We start from the raw sequence: 15,180 nt of genomic DNA, 5'->3' as shown, positions 1-15,180 counted from the left end.
CACCTGCTGTACAATAGAACTTGGTCTTGAAAGTGCACTCCATTTTCTATTTTGACATGAATTTCCATTCTTTCAAATGCTGATGATCCTTTGTCAATGAGATCATGCAGGGCAATTGGCCTCTTCGACAGTTTTCCAAACTCAGCATGATGTTGCAAGCACTCACCAGCTCTGAAAAGTTGGACCATTCACTCACCTCAAAGAACAAAATACAAGCAGTACAAAGGAAGATGAGGCTAAAGAAAAACTCAAGCATTCTTGAAGTGAGTTTCAGGTCTGACAAAAATGAAAATTGGAGCTGCCAAATAACTGCTGTTTAGGATGGTCATCCTGTATTTTTTCCTGTGTTTTTGTACAGCTACAGTAGTACCTTAATTACTGGAATCTTCCAGCACATGTGCCAGCCTCAGATCATCCCTACTAAATATTTATAAATCAGATGGCAAATCAGTAATAGTCCTCCCTCCTCTTTTGAAAAGGTGGGAAATAAGTAGAGTTAGAAGTTTAGAGTTTCCAAGATTTTTTCTGCAGTTTTAAAACAAAGTAAACAAAAAAGTTACATACAAGAACAGGCAGTAGCAAAGTTATAAACCAATGGATGTGGAAATGTCAACATCATCTTATAAACATACAACTGAAGTTCACAGCTGTTGCAAAAAAAGAAGGCAGTATTGTCTGTTAGCAAAGGCAGTGACCAGAGACTGCAGGTTTTATTCTTAACTCTCCCACGGATTTCAAGCTTGGCTGTGGGCAGATCACCAAATATCTCAGCTGATCATCTACAAAATAAGGATAGTAATATTTTCCTATCCCAGCAGGATGTTTTCAGGAAAATACTTGGGAGGCACTCAAATAATGCAATGATGGGGGCCATGAAAGTATCTGTAGAGAACAAAGACAACACCTGCTCAACTAGCTTAATGGAAAAAAGATGACTGAGACTGTTATAAGGAATTTCTAGCATTAAAGAAAAGGACAAGCTGCAATCATCTTCAACTTACAGTTCCAAGTTAAAAAAAACCCCAACATCAATAAACCATTTTTTATACAATTACTGCGGAAAAATTCTAAGTATAGGACTAGATATGAAAATCAATGCAAATAAACTACATAAATGGCTGGAATTGTAAGTCAGAGAAACCATTTAAGTTTTCCCTTATAGGAGGCAACATGGGTAATTCATGACAAAATATCATTTTGCTACCTTTGGCAAACAAGTGCATATATGATGGAGGTAACTATATACCACAGTTTTTCCTCCAGAATTGCAACAATTTTAGTTAACTAAGACACTTTTAAAAAACACACATACTTATTATGCCTTGTGACTCCATTTTATACAAAGTCTTGAAGTTCTTCTCATATTCTTTATGGGAGATAATGATACGTGGCTCCTCCAGTGATTTGCTGTGCACATCACTATGTACTTAGTATTTGAAGAAAACCATCTCAGCCTTGAGGCTTTTTCCTGAACATTTTCTCTCACTTTATGCTGGGGAAAATAGTAGCTCTACAAATATAGAAAAAGATTTAAGTACAGAATGAAATATGAAGTTTATGATTAAAGAAGTCTGAGGATCTGGTGTTTATTCCTGAATTAGCAACAGATTTCCCATGACCTTAACTTCTTCATTTAGATACTCCATGATCTATTTTATCGCTAAAAAAAAAAAAAAAAAAACTGACGGTATCCCTGGAGGATGCAGGAAAGCCCAGCTCACAGTTCTGAAACACATTAGCCCACACTTCTACAAACTGACTAATGATGCTGAGCGTGCTTAAGTCTCTGGACCATCTCCTTTTCTCCCCATTGGAGTCTAAGTGCTCAATTCTCACTGAAGGACTGCACATCCTCCAGGAAGCTGCCTTGGATCCAGTGAAACATCAGACCAATTTCAATTAACATAATTCCCAACAATACAGCATTACTTTTTGTGAGATTTTCTAGCTGCTTCTAGGAATGAAGCAGCATCAGCCTGCTGGTAATAACTGTTAAATTCTTTCACCAAACCAAGTATGATAGAAGAGCTAAAATGTCAAAGATGTAAGTGTCACGCATTTTGTGACAACTGGTAGCAAGTAGAGCAGAGTGCCCAAATTAAGTGTTCTCATGAAGGGAAAGATCAAGTTATCTGATCTGCTTGGCTTGCCAGTGAGCAAACACAAACTGGGAGAAGGGCAGCATGTTCTTCCACTTACCCAAAAAGGTAAGGGATGTAGAAATGAGATTAAAGGGAACCCAGCAGAGAGAACTGCATGGAGAACTACAGGGAGATAGTGCAAGGACCAGGGGATGCTGGTCGAGTATTAGCAACAGAGCACATACAACGAAATATCATCTTCCTGTTTATAACGGGAAGCTGAAGGAACATATTTTTTTTTGCTATCCCTACTTGTAAAATACTTGCATGCTGTAAACATTTGTAAGCCATTAGCTAGAACCAACAGCACACGCTGTAACAACAAAAGCAAGGTTTGTTACAGCCATGGGAATTCTTTCCAGTGAAATCACAGAGAGGTAGGCGGGACAGGATCTCAGGGACCAGCTGAGGCACCGCCAAGCAGGGGCAGGTTCACAAACATCCAGACAAAGCTGTAGCAGGTGACTTCCTAAAAGGGCACTCAAGTGAAGGGGAGCCTGTGACCTCCCAGAGTACAGTGCTCTGAGTTACGAAGCATCCCTCATATCCAGCAACTCTTTTTTGCCAAAATCCAGACTACAACTTGTCCTACAATCAGCACACAGAGATTACACAACATCAACAGTTTGCTCCTCTCAACCATTTACATACTTGACTATTCTTTAAAAACTATTTGCCTGTCTCTTGTTTGCCTGAACAAATTATGTCCTTCAAAGTTCTTCCCAACTCACACCTTCCAAATTTCTTAAGACCTCTATTACTGTCCTATAACAAATACCTCCCCCCACCTGTTTATTTTAAAATGCAGGGCCCAAAAAGGGAATAGTGGGGCCTAAAGGGAAGTTCTATTACAAATTACAGCAAAACGATTTTCCTCCTTTGTCTGTCATTTCTATACAGTTACTAGGTTATTCTAGCCGCCCTATTTGCAGCTCTGATCAATACAAGCTTTTTAAGTTTCTTCATAGGTAAGTGTGCTTGTGAGGTTTATCACTGTATTTCTACTGAAAGAATCAAGAACACCTCCATTGCGTCCATCCTCTCCCTCCACTCCTAAATCTTTAAGTAATACAAATTCATAGCAAGTCAGGAAGGAAAAGAAAAAAAGTAATACCTGAGGAACCCCAAATTAGCCAACAGTCTGGTGATTAAGGCCCTCCTTCAGAAGCTAGAAAAATCTGAGCCTGATTTATTAACGCAAGATGATCTACTTGCTTTGGCTTTTGCATGCTTCACCTAAGCATCCACAACAGCCATTGTCAGAGACATTAGCAAACTCAAGCCTTTAGCTTGACCCAGAACTGATTTTGTTCTGTTCTTAAAAAAAAAAAAAAAAAAAAAAAAAAAAATAATCTTCTGAACCAGAACATGTTTCAAGAGAATGCCACGGACAGTACTAAACTATGTGCAAAATCTGTCCCAGTTGAAATGCTATGAGAATGCTTATTGCACTAATCTTTTCAAGAAAAAAAAAAAAAAGATGAAAAAATACCTAGTTTGCAGATGCAAAGACTGAAATGCAAATGGCAATCAAGCTGCTCAACACCCTCATCGCTCAGCTCCAATGAAGTTTCACCTTAAAAATTAAGCGTATCAAGTACCTACAGATGCTGTTATGTGCCTCTAGAACTGGAGAATAACAGAGCAGCATACTTTAGGTCCTGCATTTTGAAACCAGGCACCTAAGTCCCACTTGCATGTAACCTCTTCCATGGGCCCAGCCTTCAATTAGTAAAGAAAATGGCAGCATAGATGCTAAGCACAGCAGAAATCAGTAACAGGGGAAGAGCAAAAACAAACCACAAGAATCCATTTCAACACATTTCAATTATTTTCATCTTTTAAGAAGGAACTTTTTTTAATATGCAAACCTCAAATTTTACCCAGTTACGTACATTCATTTTCATGATTTCTACAATTATTGCATAAGACTTGTGGTCGTTTACATGTTCCAATACAAGTGACACTAGGTACCACAATTCTGTATTAAATTCTAGTTACACTTTCAGTCAATTACACATATTTGAAACAAAAACAAGACTAAGACTATTCCCTTCAGAAAGCCTTCTTCACATTTGTCCAGATGCAAAGATTGCATAAGGAGACATTTGTGATGTTTATGATAATCCCACACCAATTTGTGTTGCTTTGGTAGACTGTAGTGGAACGTAATGGCCAAAAAAACCCTAAACAAACCAACCCCCAAACCCAAGCAACCTTAAGAGACCAAAAAAAAAAAACAAAACAAAAAAAAAACTTGCAGGTTAATAAGAACCAGCCACTTCCTTTTTGGCAAGGCAAAGCTGCTACTTCAAGTATTCAGAAAACTGGAAAACAAAAATTTTTTTTTTTTTTTCAGTAAAAAGGTAAAATAGGCTATTTAACCTCTGTTAATAAGTGCCAATAAATTGGTGGCAGTGATTACATCGTGCCAGAAGGAGCAGAAACCATCCTGACATAAAGCCATACTGAAAAAAACAAACTCAAATCTAGAAAAAAACCTGCGTGCTGATGCCTTTATCTACTTGCCATGATGTGTGTTCTAAGTGCATGACTGAAAACAAGCATGGTAACACCACTGAAACAAGCCAAAGTGAGTTACTGGGTAGATTATTCTGGAACAGAGACAAGATACTGAACACAGACGAGAGCATGGCTTAGGAGGCAAGTAAAGAAAGATTGCAGGAGTAGCTCAGAGCTCAGTTCAGATTCATTCTACACATGTGCAAGCTACAACACATTTTGTTCCACAGCACAAGGAAAACATAAGCAGAAGATAAAGAAACAGACAAGAATCACTACACAACTTCTGAACAGTGAGACAAGGCAGAAATATGCTTTTGAGCAAAAATGCACCATCATCCCAGATATTTCCCTCTCTCTTAAGCAGGAAAGAAAGAAAAGACGAATGATGAAAAAAGAGGAGGAAAAGTTTAAAGGATGACTGCTTGGCAATTTTGAAAAATGTTTTGTTACCTAAAAAAGGATCAAATAACTTATACATAGCAGCAGTGTTTTACGGCCAGTTACCTTCCCCAAGCCTTTGTCAATGCGGAGATGATCACAGTAATGTCTATTTTGGTGACAAGTGTCTCAATGACAAGGCAGCAGCCCAAAGGGTAGTTTGATTTTTACATATAAAAATAGTAGCTGGGATTGATTCTATTCTTCATAGTGATTTACTAGTTATATGACAAAGATTCAAAAAAACGCCCACCTTTTTTTAGAGGAATACTAAGGGATAATGAAAAGCACATGGACACAGCTTACTGTCAATTCTCCATTTTAGATTTGTTGGTGAAGTTATTTAACAAAAAAGTATTACCCAGGTTAAAGTTAGTGGTATATAGCATGTGGTCATTAAGCCATAAAAGAATGTGATCTTGCAATACTGGTTGAGCACTTTCACTTCCCACAGACTCAAATGAAAATTTGAGCTGCTAAGCACTTCGATTATCCCATTCAACTTTTTTTCCCCCCTTGTTTAAGTGGGACACTCGCAGTGATCATGGTGCTACATTCCGGCCAAAGTTTATTCTCCTCAGCTTTTTCACGGAATACGATACAGTGTAGAACAGGACTTGGAAGAAAGTAAAAGGAAGAGGTTCGCTAAAAAGCAACATGAGAATATTTACGCTAAAGCAGAGCTCAATTTTACCACATTGAAAACCACAAGTGCAATTGCTCCATTCAAAGTTATAACTGCTCTCAAAGTTACCAGCATGATGCAACCAGCACAAACCCTAGATCAAAAACAAAGAAAAAGAGAGGATGTGCAAAGTAGGCAGCCCCTGTTACTGTTGAAATTGATTGTGTTCTGACATGATTAACTCCTGAAAATTTGGTAAGATATGCTGGTGTCACATTTCAATAAAAATAGTGTTTCAACTCTCACTACAAAAAGATTTAAGGATTTTGTTCTGGTCCTGCCTAATCCATTCATGAATTGCAGGGCACAGCCCTTGCCACACTCGCCTACCAGAAAGGGCAGTTCCATTTTCTTGTGCTGAAAAAAGTAGCAGGCTTAGTGGTTACCAAGTTCATGTTTTAAAGTGCACTGTCATTTTAAACACACTTTCCCATCTTAAAAAAAGAGAAAATAAAACATTCTGATATCAACAGTTTATAAAAATAACAGCTACAATATTCCTCTAAAATCGCAACTTAAAAATCAAGTCAAATTAGCAAGATTCAAATCTTTTTCAAAAAAAGATATAAACCAAAAATAAAAAACCTCTTTCTGCAGAGAACTGCCAAGCAAAACCTCACATACTGTCCTACAAGCCTCTCTCCTAACAGCACCTCACAGAAAATCCATTCAGTTTCTTCCAGCTGACAACCTCAAGAAAACAGAGGTCTAAATAAATCAGTCCTTCCCACCAGTCACCTACATAACTGCAGGTGTGGATGCTGGTGCAGTTTTTCCATCAACTCTTCCTCTGTAGGTTCTTCCAAAACATCTCTACAAAGAAAAAGCATGAGCGGTTAGGGGCAGCAAAGGGAACTACTCAGCATTTGTTTTTGCAATGCACATAACTAAGATGTAACATGTGCTTGTTTCAAGAATGAAACAAGGAATTAAAGTTACAATAAGTTGATGCTCCCTAAAGATGCATCTACTTGCAAGTGATCTATCCTTTACAGATGTGTCATGGAAACCAGCAGCTGTTTTCCCATAAGAAGCAGGGAAGCAATTTCCTGCACACAGTACAATACAACTGAAGGTCAGTAAATTTGTTTTTCTGAAAAAACTCCCAAATGAGAACATGTTCCCAATGCTACTATTGAATATCCAATGTGCACCAGGAGTTCTACTTGTGCATGATCATCGAGTGTCAACTCACCACCCACAATTTCATAATAAGCCAAGAACGTGCACCACTTTCCTCATCTTCCCTTTTCTCCTCCCTCTCAGCACAGCCGCCCCCCCCCGCCCCCGTCCCCAACACCTCTTCTCCCATCATGCTATGGGCAGAAAGCATATAAAGGTTAGGCTACCAAGTCAGCTTAAAGCAGGCCTAATTAAAGCACTTACTGAATTTTTCCAAACCAACAGATGAAACAGTTTGCTTCAGATGGAGGAAATAGAAGACAAGCCTTTTACCCTCTTGCAGCCAGCACACTTTCTTTAAAACAGATGAACATAAAAAAACAGATTGATTATCAAGCCCAGTTCAACTCACCTGAACATTAGTTCAACTGTCCTCTGGTATTCAATATCTGAGAGAGGCTCCCGATGACAGCGACGGTCCCACTTGTGAATAAAGTTCTGAAATGTTAGAAGAACAGGAAAAAAAACTAAAGGCTACTTCTGGTGACACCAGGAAAGAGGTTACATCAGGTCAGTATGTTTGCGGGTAAGGTTTGGGAGGGGAGTGAGGTTTGTTTTTAACACAGAGTGTCAGAGCAGTGATTTATTTAAGCATCAGCATATTTACTGGCTGCAGGTCACTACTTTATTTGAGCCTGTTGTTCAGGAATGAACTAACTTTCTCATCACACACTGAAAGAACAGTAGAGCAGAAGACAGCCCTGCTGCCTTCTACTCCTAGCAAGGACTGCCTCCCCAGGATAACTGTGTGAACTACCCACAAGAGTTCACCTGCTTTGAATTTTTTCTCTTCAAAGACCAAACATTAAACATACTCCTAGTCCAGGCGTCACAACTTAAACTCAGCTTCTGGTTATGTCATGTTCCCTTAGCCATTTTGAATTACTCTGACATATCAATACCTGGGAAGTAGACAAGACAGCTCAGGCAAAAAAAAAAAAAAAAAAAAAAAAAAAGAGGGAGAAAAATAATGACATCCTGCACTCCTGCTACAGAATGCTGCATCTTGGCTCTTACAGCAAACTTTGGCCACAGCCCTGCGGAAGTAAGCAGGTAGAAGACATCATAGGATTAGCCTCCAGCTAGAACAGAAAGTCTTTTCTGAAATGCTTATGGGCAAGACTGAGCCTCAGCATGAGGCTCATACCTAAGTTTCTGTCTAAAAGTTTGCTATTCTGCCTACAGTAGTAAATTTTACTCAATGAGGTCAACAAGAAGAGCATCTCTAAAAGAAATTTTCATAGGTTTTAAGATGGGGTGAAGTGCCCTCTACAGGTACTCAATTTCTTCCATTACTTATAAGAGAAGTCTATGATTATTAACCTGGACTAGATGGCTAAGATTAATGTTCCCTTCGCCATCAAAAATTCCAAACATATTTGGATTTGCAGAGAAGTATGCATACACGAGAAAACAGTGGAACTACATGTTCTTCATGGCATTGCTTAGGTACCTTCATTTCCACAACTTCTTTAAAAAACTCTAGAAGATGGTATCTTCGAAAGAAGTAATCAGTTCCACTCTTATTCAGTTCCACACTAAAAGGGTATTAATTCAAATTGGGGTGGGAAGAAACACAGGACAACCAAATAAAATAAAAATGCAAATTTTGAAGTGCTAAATTCATTTGCTGACAAATCAAAATGCAAAAAGCCTGCAGCCTGAATAACTAATGCTGAAGTTAAATGCTAATGTAGAGACAAGCAATTTTATAATACTTAAAATATTTTTCATCTTTATAAAGTGAGCTATAATGGCAAATGTACACACCCAATGAAATACAACCAGATTTGTGACAAAGTTGCAAATAACATATACAATTGTCTAGGAAAATGAAAATGCTTCCTCAACATCTCAGGGGAAGGGCAGCAAGGTGAAAGATTAAGGAAGCATATGCACAAAACCAGCATACTCTTCCCAAAAAGTTGTCTGGGTTCTTTTCATTTCCCACACAAATTAGAGCCTGTCTTCAGGATCCAGTACAAAATAAACACACTTCCTTACCTCTAGAAGTAAAGCTACGAAGAGATTAACCCAGATGACAGAGGAGATCAACCACCAGACTACAAAATAGATCTTTGCCCACCTGCAGATCAGATTAACAAACAGTAAGTAAAGCAAGCAATAAATAACCTCAGCCTGAAAGTCACCTAAAAGAGCCATGAAATCACATTTTTCCTTAAAATATACTACTACTATCTTAATGTAAAAGGAGGTCTGGAACAAAAAAATAAAAAAGTAAAAAAATCTTAGCCTTTCATTAAGTTAGCCAAACAGGCTCACTCCCCCCACGCAACATACCTAACTGAACTCTGAAGGGACAGAAAAACAGCCTAGAAGAAGTTGTACTGGATCACAGCAAAAGATCCATCTAGGCTAGTATCCTCTGAGAGTGGTCAACAGCAGAAGCACAGGAAAGAGTGCTAAACCATGGCAAAATACATACGATGCTACCCGCTAAGAGCTCTCCCAATCTCCAACCATTTGCAGTTCAGAGATGTCTTGAGCTAGAAGTAGATTCCATTCATGGAAGATCTCAATGGATTTCTCTTTCATGACTTGTCCAGTCGTCACCAGACCACGTTAAACATTTATCACACACAACAGACTGTAGAAGAGCATTCCACAACTTAACTACATGCTGGGTTAACCAGCCAAGGATCACTGCAACAGCTCAACCGAGGGGCTACCCACTTCATTCAAACATTCCCATAAAGTAATCAAACACGAATGAAAGATATGTCCAACGTTTTAAGTCTACAAAAAATTTGTTCACCCACAGGGAAAACACAGAAGCAGCCCAAAATTAATTACAGCATTTCACTAATACCTCACTTCTGTGAGATTGGCTTTACAGCAAGAGCCACCCACCCAATACATGTTGTTTATAATCCACTTAAGTCATTCACTTTTTTTTGGAAGAAGATGACTACCAAGCCAGTTTCCAATCCCTTCTAAATATCACGACAGATTTCATGGCATCCACCAAGCACTAGACCAACCATCAAGTTACACACAAGTTAAAGAACTATATTATTTCCTATATACCTGAATTGACCCAAAAGAAAGGTAAACGGCACCCCTCTTAGCAGATGGTAGGAGCTGTGCTATGTGTATAGTTCTTGTTCAGTTACCTTATAAGCTAGATTTATATGGGACTTTTTCAGTATTATTACTGCTACTTACGGACTTGAATATCTTGAAAACGCTTCCAAAAAGACTTGCCAGTTGTTCACCACCATCACATCCCAGAGGGTCACCACTGCTGCCTAAATAACATGAGTAAAACAGAAGTTGAGTGGTTATACCACACACTTAAGCCTCAGAAAACGAGGCGAAGAGACAAGCAGAGAGGGAAGGAGGGACGGATTCCATCAACGATCAGACTCACAGCAAAGTCATCAAAGTTGTTCGGCCAATATTCCAGCTGTTCGTAGGTCCCACACTGCAGAGTGCCATTATCATATGTTGTATTGACAGCACTGCAAGAGAATTACAGGCTGATGTGAGCATAGCTTTCTATGTACTATATCTTAAAACCAAGATTCTTCTGAGTCCCTTGTAGAAAGTTAACTATCTCATACAGGCAGAAAACAAAGGAAATAGTTAAAAAAGTATTTAAGCAACAGCAGGGTAAAATTTCAAGCTACAGAAAAGCGTTCCTGCAATTTCAATACAGCAAGAAGAAACAGAAGGAGTAACAGATGAAAAAAGTCTGTGTGATTAAAAGAAGGGTGGCTCCAAGAATAAGAGTTTAAAAAAGCCAAAACCAACCACAAACAACTCAGAGGTACCAAGTTGCAGATACTTCTGAAAAACAGATTCTGAGTAGTGATCTTTAGAATGTTACCTGATATTTCCCAAGGGAACAACAGCACCTTTAAACAGCATTATGCCAGTTATAGCAAATGCATAGAAAACCACCTGGAAGGAATATAAGCAAGTATTAGTTTTGAATATTTCTGTCACTAAATAAGAAAACAATGCAATTAACATGAAAGTCATGTTAATACCACAGTTAAAGGAATTTCGTCAAGAACAATGCCTGAAGCTATTAAAGTGAAAATACTTCTCAATGTTTGTATTAATTAACTCTTTGCTCTTACTTTTTAATATTCTATTTAACTTTCAGTTGTTAAAATGCATTAAATCATTTTACTTTATGATCTCTTTTACTTTTCTGTGCCTCAGAATGCCGATATTTAACTATTAACACTGCAGAATAGTGACTTAAAAAACAAAACCAGAAAACAGTACCTGTATTTACAAGGAATAATCTAAATATCTGGGGAGCTTTCTGCTAGACTCAGTGAAAAGAAGCTTTTACTAAACTTAACTGAAGGACAAAACTAAGTCAGTATTTTATATTACATCAGCAATTTCTTTAAAAATGTTATATTAGTCTAAAAATAAAGTTTTCAACACAAAGGATTTCAGAACTTCTTTTACTTGTTAGAAATGCAAACTTCTTTTTAAAGAGATACCTTTCACAAGTCTTCAGCAGTTGCCTAGGTGATTTTGCAATTTTTATCCTAAAAAGATTGTTCTGGTAGTAACCTACAACTTCACCCCTCTGAGTAAAGAGCCATTTGTCCTAGGACGGCTTGAAACAAGCCGAGTCTTCAAATGAAAATGTCATTAGTCATATTTCTGTATTTTGCTACAAAACAGACTCAAGAGGGAAGTCTGAGAGGAGTAGAAGAGAAACTGCCCTGACCTATGAACCACAGCACTTTGAACGCTACTGGAATAAGTTGAAGCTGACATTCCACAGCCTGCCAGAAGATGGGGTATCTGGCCCAGCAATAATAAAGTTAATTTTAGTCTTTGAAAAAGATATCTTTAAAACATGCACTGCCTGAAAAATTAGCTAATCGGTTACATTACTTTACCAGCACGTGTTCCAGGCTAACATTAGGAAAGATGTTTTGCATCAGCTGATAATGGAGTCAGACTTCACTACAGTAGAAGCTCAGTGACAGCTTCCAAGTAGCCTCAAGTAAAAGCAAATTTAATTAACGGAAGTGGCAAATGCTGTGGCAGACTTGCCTCACAACTGGTGCAAAACTACAATTCACACTCTCAGCATTAAGGACAATCAGCAGCAGACACTTAAACCACTTCATGAGCATTATGTCTTACATATACAGGCAGGGACACCACATTGAAACACTAACGCATAGTTCCTAAAAATAAAATCAAGCATATTACTACAGGCTCCTGCCATCTTAGCTATGTCTTTCAGGAATGAAAAGAGCTTCCAGCAGAACGCTACAGCCCAGGTGCAGCCACACCAGTAACACCATAGCTTTGGGGTCCTAGTGTAAAGCACAAAACAGCTCACCCCATAATTGCTCTCTCCCAGGGCTCTGACGCCAGGGCCATGTCAGATCCAGCAGCAATGTCAATCACTGCCTCCCCCACCTACCCATGATGCAACCCTACCAGCCTCTGACAGAGGCGACAAGATAATGCCTGCTCCTTTAGCATGATGTATGTACTTAATCAAGAACTGACAAAATCAGCGAAACTGCAGTCAGCCTTTAGACAGCTTAGTACATTGAGTAACTACTTGAGTAATGAAAAGTTTTTCATTATACTAAACCTGTTCCTAGCATACGCAAGATTAGCATTTAGGCTCCTAAAATGCACTTGCACCTGCAAAGGCTAACTTCCCAGTTCGTGCACTCCCAAAGCATTTCTCACTTTCAACAGTAGCTCCCAGTGGCAAGTGTGACTCGTACAGCAAAACAAAGTTGTTACCAATTTAGCTTTGCCCGAACGGGTATCTTTATTTCAAATTGCAACATCAAACTTTCCAGACTGCAGCTTAAGGCCCCTCCCCTACAGATAAAAACAGAGATTACTAATAACAAAACCAGATATTCTGGGTAAATGGCAAGCTAAGTATATAGACTAGAACAACTTTTTAGAAAATGCCTAATATAGAGCAAATCCTTGGTCTCTAACCATTACCTCAAATTAAGGTAACCTAAAAACCCCACAAACAACAACAAAAAAAACTACCCGGGCACTTCTTTGCTCTACCAGGAAGACATCGTTGCAAAGCCAGAAACTCAGGAGGTGCAAAATGGAGGATTTACGTAATAGACATCACACATTGTGATCCATCCTTTAATCCCATGTTTACAGAGTATATGCTCTGCATGGACATACCTAAAACAGGATGGCAGAGGCTTTTAGAAGGCATGTCCAAACATGCCATCTCAAGACCTTCCCAACTGAAAACAATTTTAAAGTTGTTTTGCTATTGAATTTAACATAAGCAAGCCAGGGTAAGGAAAACTAGGCTACTTTTAGCATCGGATGAGTTTTTATTTGAAACTAGAGTATCCAGCCTGAGGCAAGCACTCTGAGGAAGTTTAAAACAATCTTTTAAAGGCAATCCTAAAGGAAACTGATAAATGAGGCAGTCACTGTGCACAGCCCGTAACAAAACTGTAGCTTGTTGTGGCTTTGCAAGACATGCCTTGGAGAAGAACTGGCTGGTTAAAGTGAAATGTTACTGTTCACAGTGATTCTCAAAGAACCTTGTTTACTTTGTTGATGACATATCCTTATTATACTAACTATAGGAAAGGTAGTTACAACCTTGCATCATGACTTACCACAAGGATTCCTGCAAAGGCTCTCAAGTTTTTTACCAGATCCAGCAATGTAGTAACAACCAAAGCCATGAACTAAAACAAAGCAGGATTTTATATGCATGACATTTATCACACTTCCAATCCATATCAAATTATTTTTACTAAAAGGATAAAGAAATACCAACTAAGAAAGCGAGCTATATCTAAATGCAGGACATCTTTTATACAGTGATATTTCCATGAGGTACTTACAATGAATGAACAATGCTGTAGTCCTTTTCATACACAGACATTATGGTAAGTTTTAAATATACACAGGCACTGTGACTTAAAGGGCTATATGTCTAGTAAGACTAGAACAGGGAAAATAAATAAATAAATTTTTAAAAAAAGTCACAAGCATACCACAGCTCCAGAGTGACTGCTTCATATTTGATCCACATAATTTCTAGTTTACACTTTCCCCTGACATTATGACCTCTGATTACATCAGGTAGATATTTATGGCTTATTGAACTAAGATACAAGTCCTGCACCTGACATTAATCTGGACTTAGCTTTCAAGCAAGTCTAAATGCAGGATTATAACAAACAATCAAACAACTCAAAGTGATTTCAGATTTAAGTACACGTATTCTGGTGGAAATACCCATACTAGGAAAGCAGAAAGAGGGATTCATCCCAAATAACCCTTTGCATGACCAAAATGTCTGGCAGTATCTAGTGAAAGCAAGTCCATCACCCCCTGAGTACAAAGTTCTTCTAGGATATCATATCCACTCATCTAATTAAGACCGAAGCACTGCACAAGTTGCACAAGTGTTTCTGGATGCATTCGCCCACTTTAGAATACCAGCATCAATTGCAGTGACATCAACAGAACTTCCTTGCCACCTCAACAGAGAAAACCAGCTAAAGACACAGTGAGTTTGTGAGGTGCTGTGCAATAGTCTGGACAGTTAGAGCTTAGTTGTAATCCCACTCAGGTGCAAGAGAATTGCGATCGACATGTTATTCTGAAAGGCTTTAACAAAATTTATAATTTGACCAACAAAGAAATCAGAAGCGTGGAGGGATAAATAAACACCTTCATATTAGGAATAATCCGCAGGAACCTGAACACAATTAACATGTTCACCAATCGCACCATATCCCACAGAGATAATAAGCCCATGAACTCAGGTCTCCTAGGAAAGATGGAAGAAAATAACAAATCAGAGAAACAGCCCATGACAAAGACACAGTTAAATCTACTGGGCTGCAGGTAACTGTAAATTCCCCACAACTTTTGGTTAACATCCATGGCATATTAAAAAATTTGGGGAGGAAAAAAAAAAAGTTTTATTTCCTCATGTAAACACTGTTTGTAACCTATGACTGACTAGAACACTGCATCCAGCTTTGGAATCCCCAATACAAGAAAGGGACAAACTGCAGCAAGATCAGCAGAGGGCCAACAAGATGGTCAGGGGATGATGCACCTACCCTACAAACAGAAGCTGCAGGAACTGGGCTTGTTCAGCCTGGAGAGCCCTGCGTCATGAGGATCTAGCAACAGCCTTCTAATACTTCTGAAGTGGTCCTCAAGAAGACAGAAGCA

At 38.6% G+C, this 15,180-nt stretch overlaps 1 protein-coding gene across 2 annotated transcripts in view; it reads right to left on the bottom strand.

Annotated features, from left to right (window-relative positions):
- Window positions 1–3,971: 3,971 nt before the first annotated feature.
- TPCN2 (two pore segment channel 2) overlaps window positions 3,972–15,180 on the bottom strand; it is a 33,129-nt gene continuing 21,920 nt past the window's right edge. For both annotated transcript variants that reach the window (XM_052811528.1, XM_052811529.1), the window contains 8 exons: window positions 14,668–14,767; window positions 13,602–13,673; window positions 10,823–10,896; window positions 10,364–10,454; window positions 10,159–10,241; window positions 8,977–9,058; window positions 7,325–7,410; window positions 3,972–6,603 (listed from right to left, as the gene is read on the bottom strand). In XM_052811528.1, coding sequence (XP_052667488.1) covers window positions 6,525–6,603; window positions 7,325–7,410; window positions 8,977–9,058; window positions 10,159–10,241; window positions 10,364–10,454; window positions 10,823–10,896; window positions 13,602–13,673; window positions 14,668–14,767 — 667 coding nt within the window. In that variant the 3' untranslated portion in view covers window positions 3,972–6,524. The remainder of the gene's footprint in view (window positions 6,604–7,324; window positions 7,411–8,976; window positions 9,059–10,158; window positions 10,242–10,363; window positions 10,455–10,822; window positions 10,897–13,601; window positions 13,674–14,667; window positions 14,768–15,180) is intronic.

Source organism: Harpia harpyja, chromosome 16, assembly GCF_026419915.1.
Source record: "Harpia harpyja isolate bHarHar1 chromosome 16, bHarHar1 primary haplotype, whole genome shotgun sequence".
NCBI lineage: Eukaryota > Metazoa > Chordata > Aves > Accipitriformes > Accipitridae > Harpia > Harpia harpyja.
This window is presented reverse-complemented; position numbering and strand designations above follow the sequence as displayed.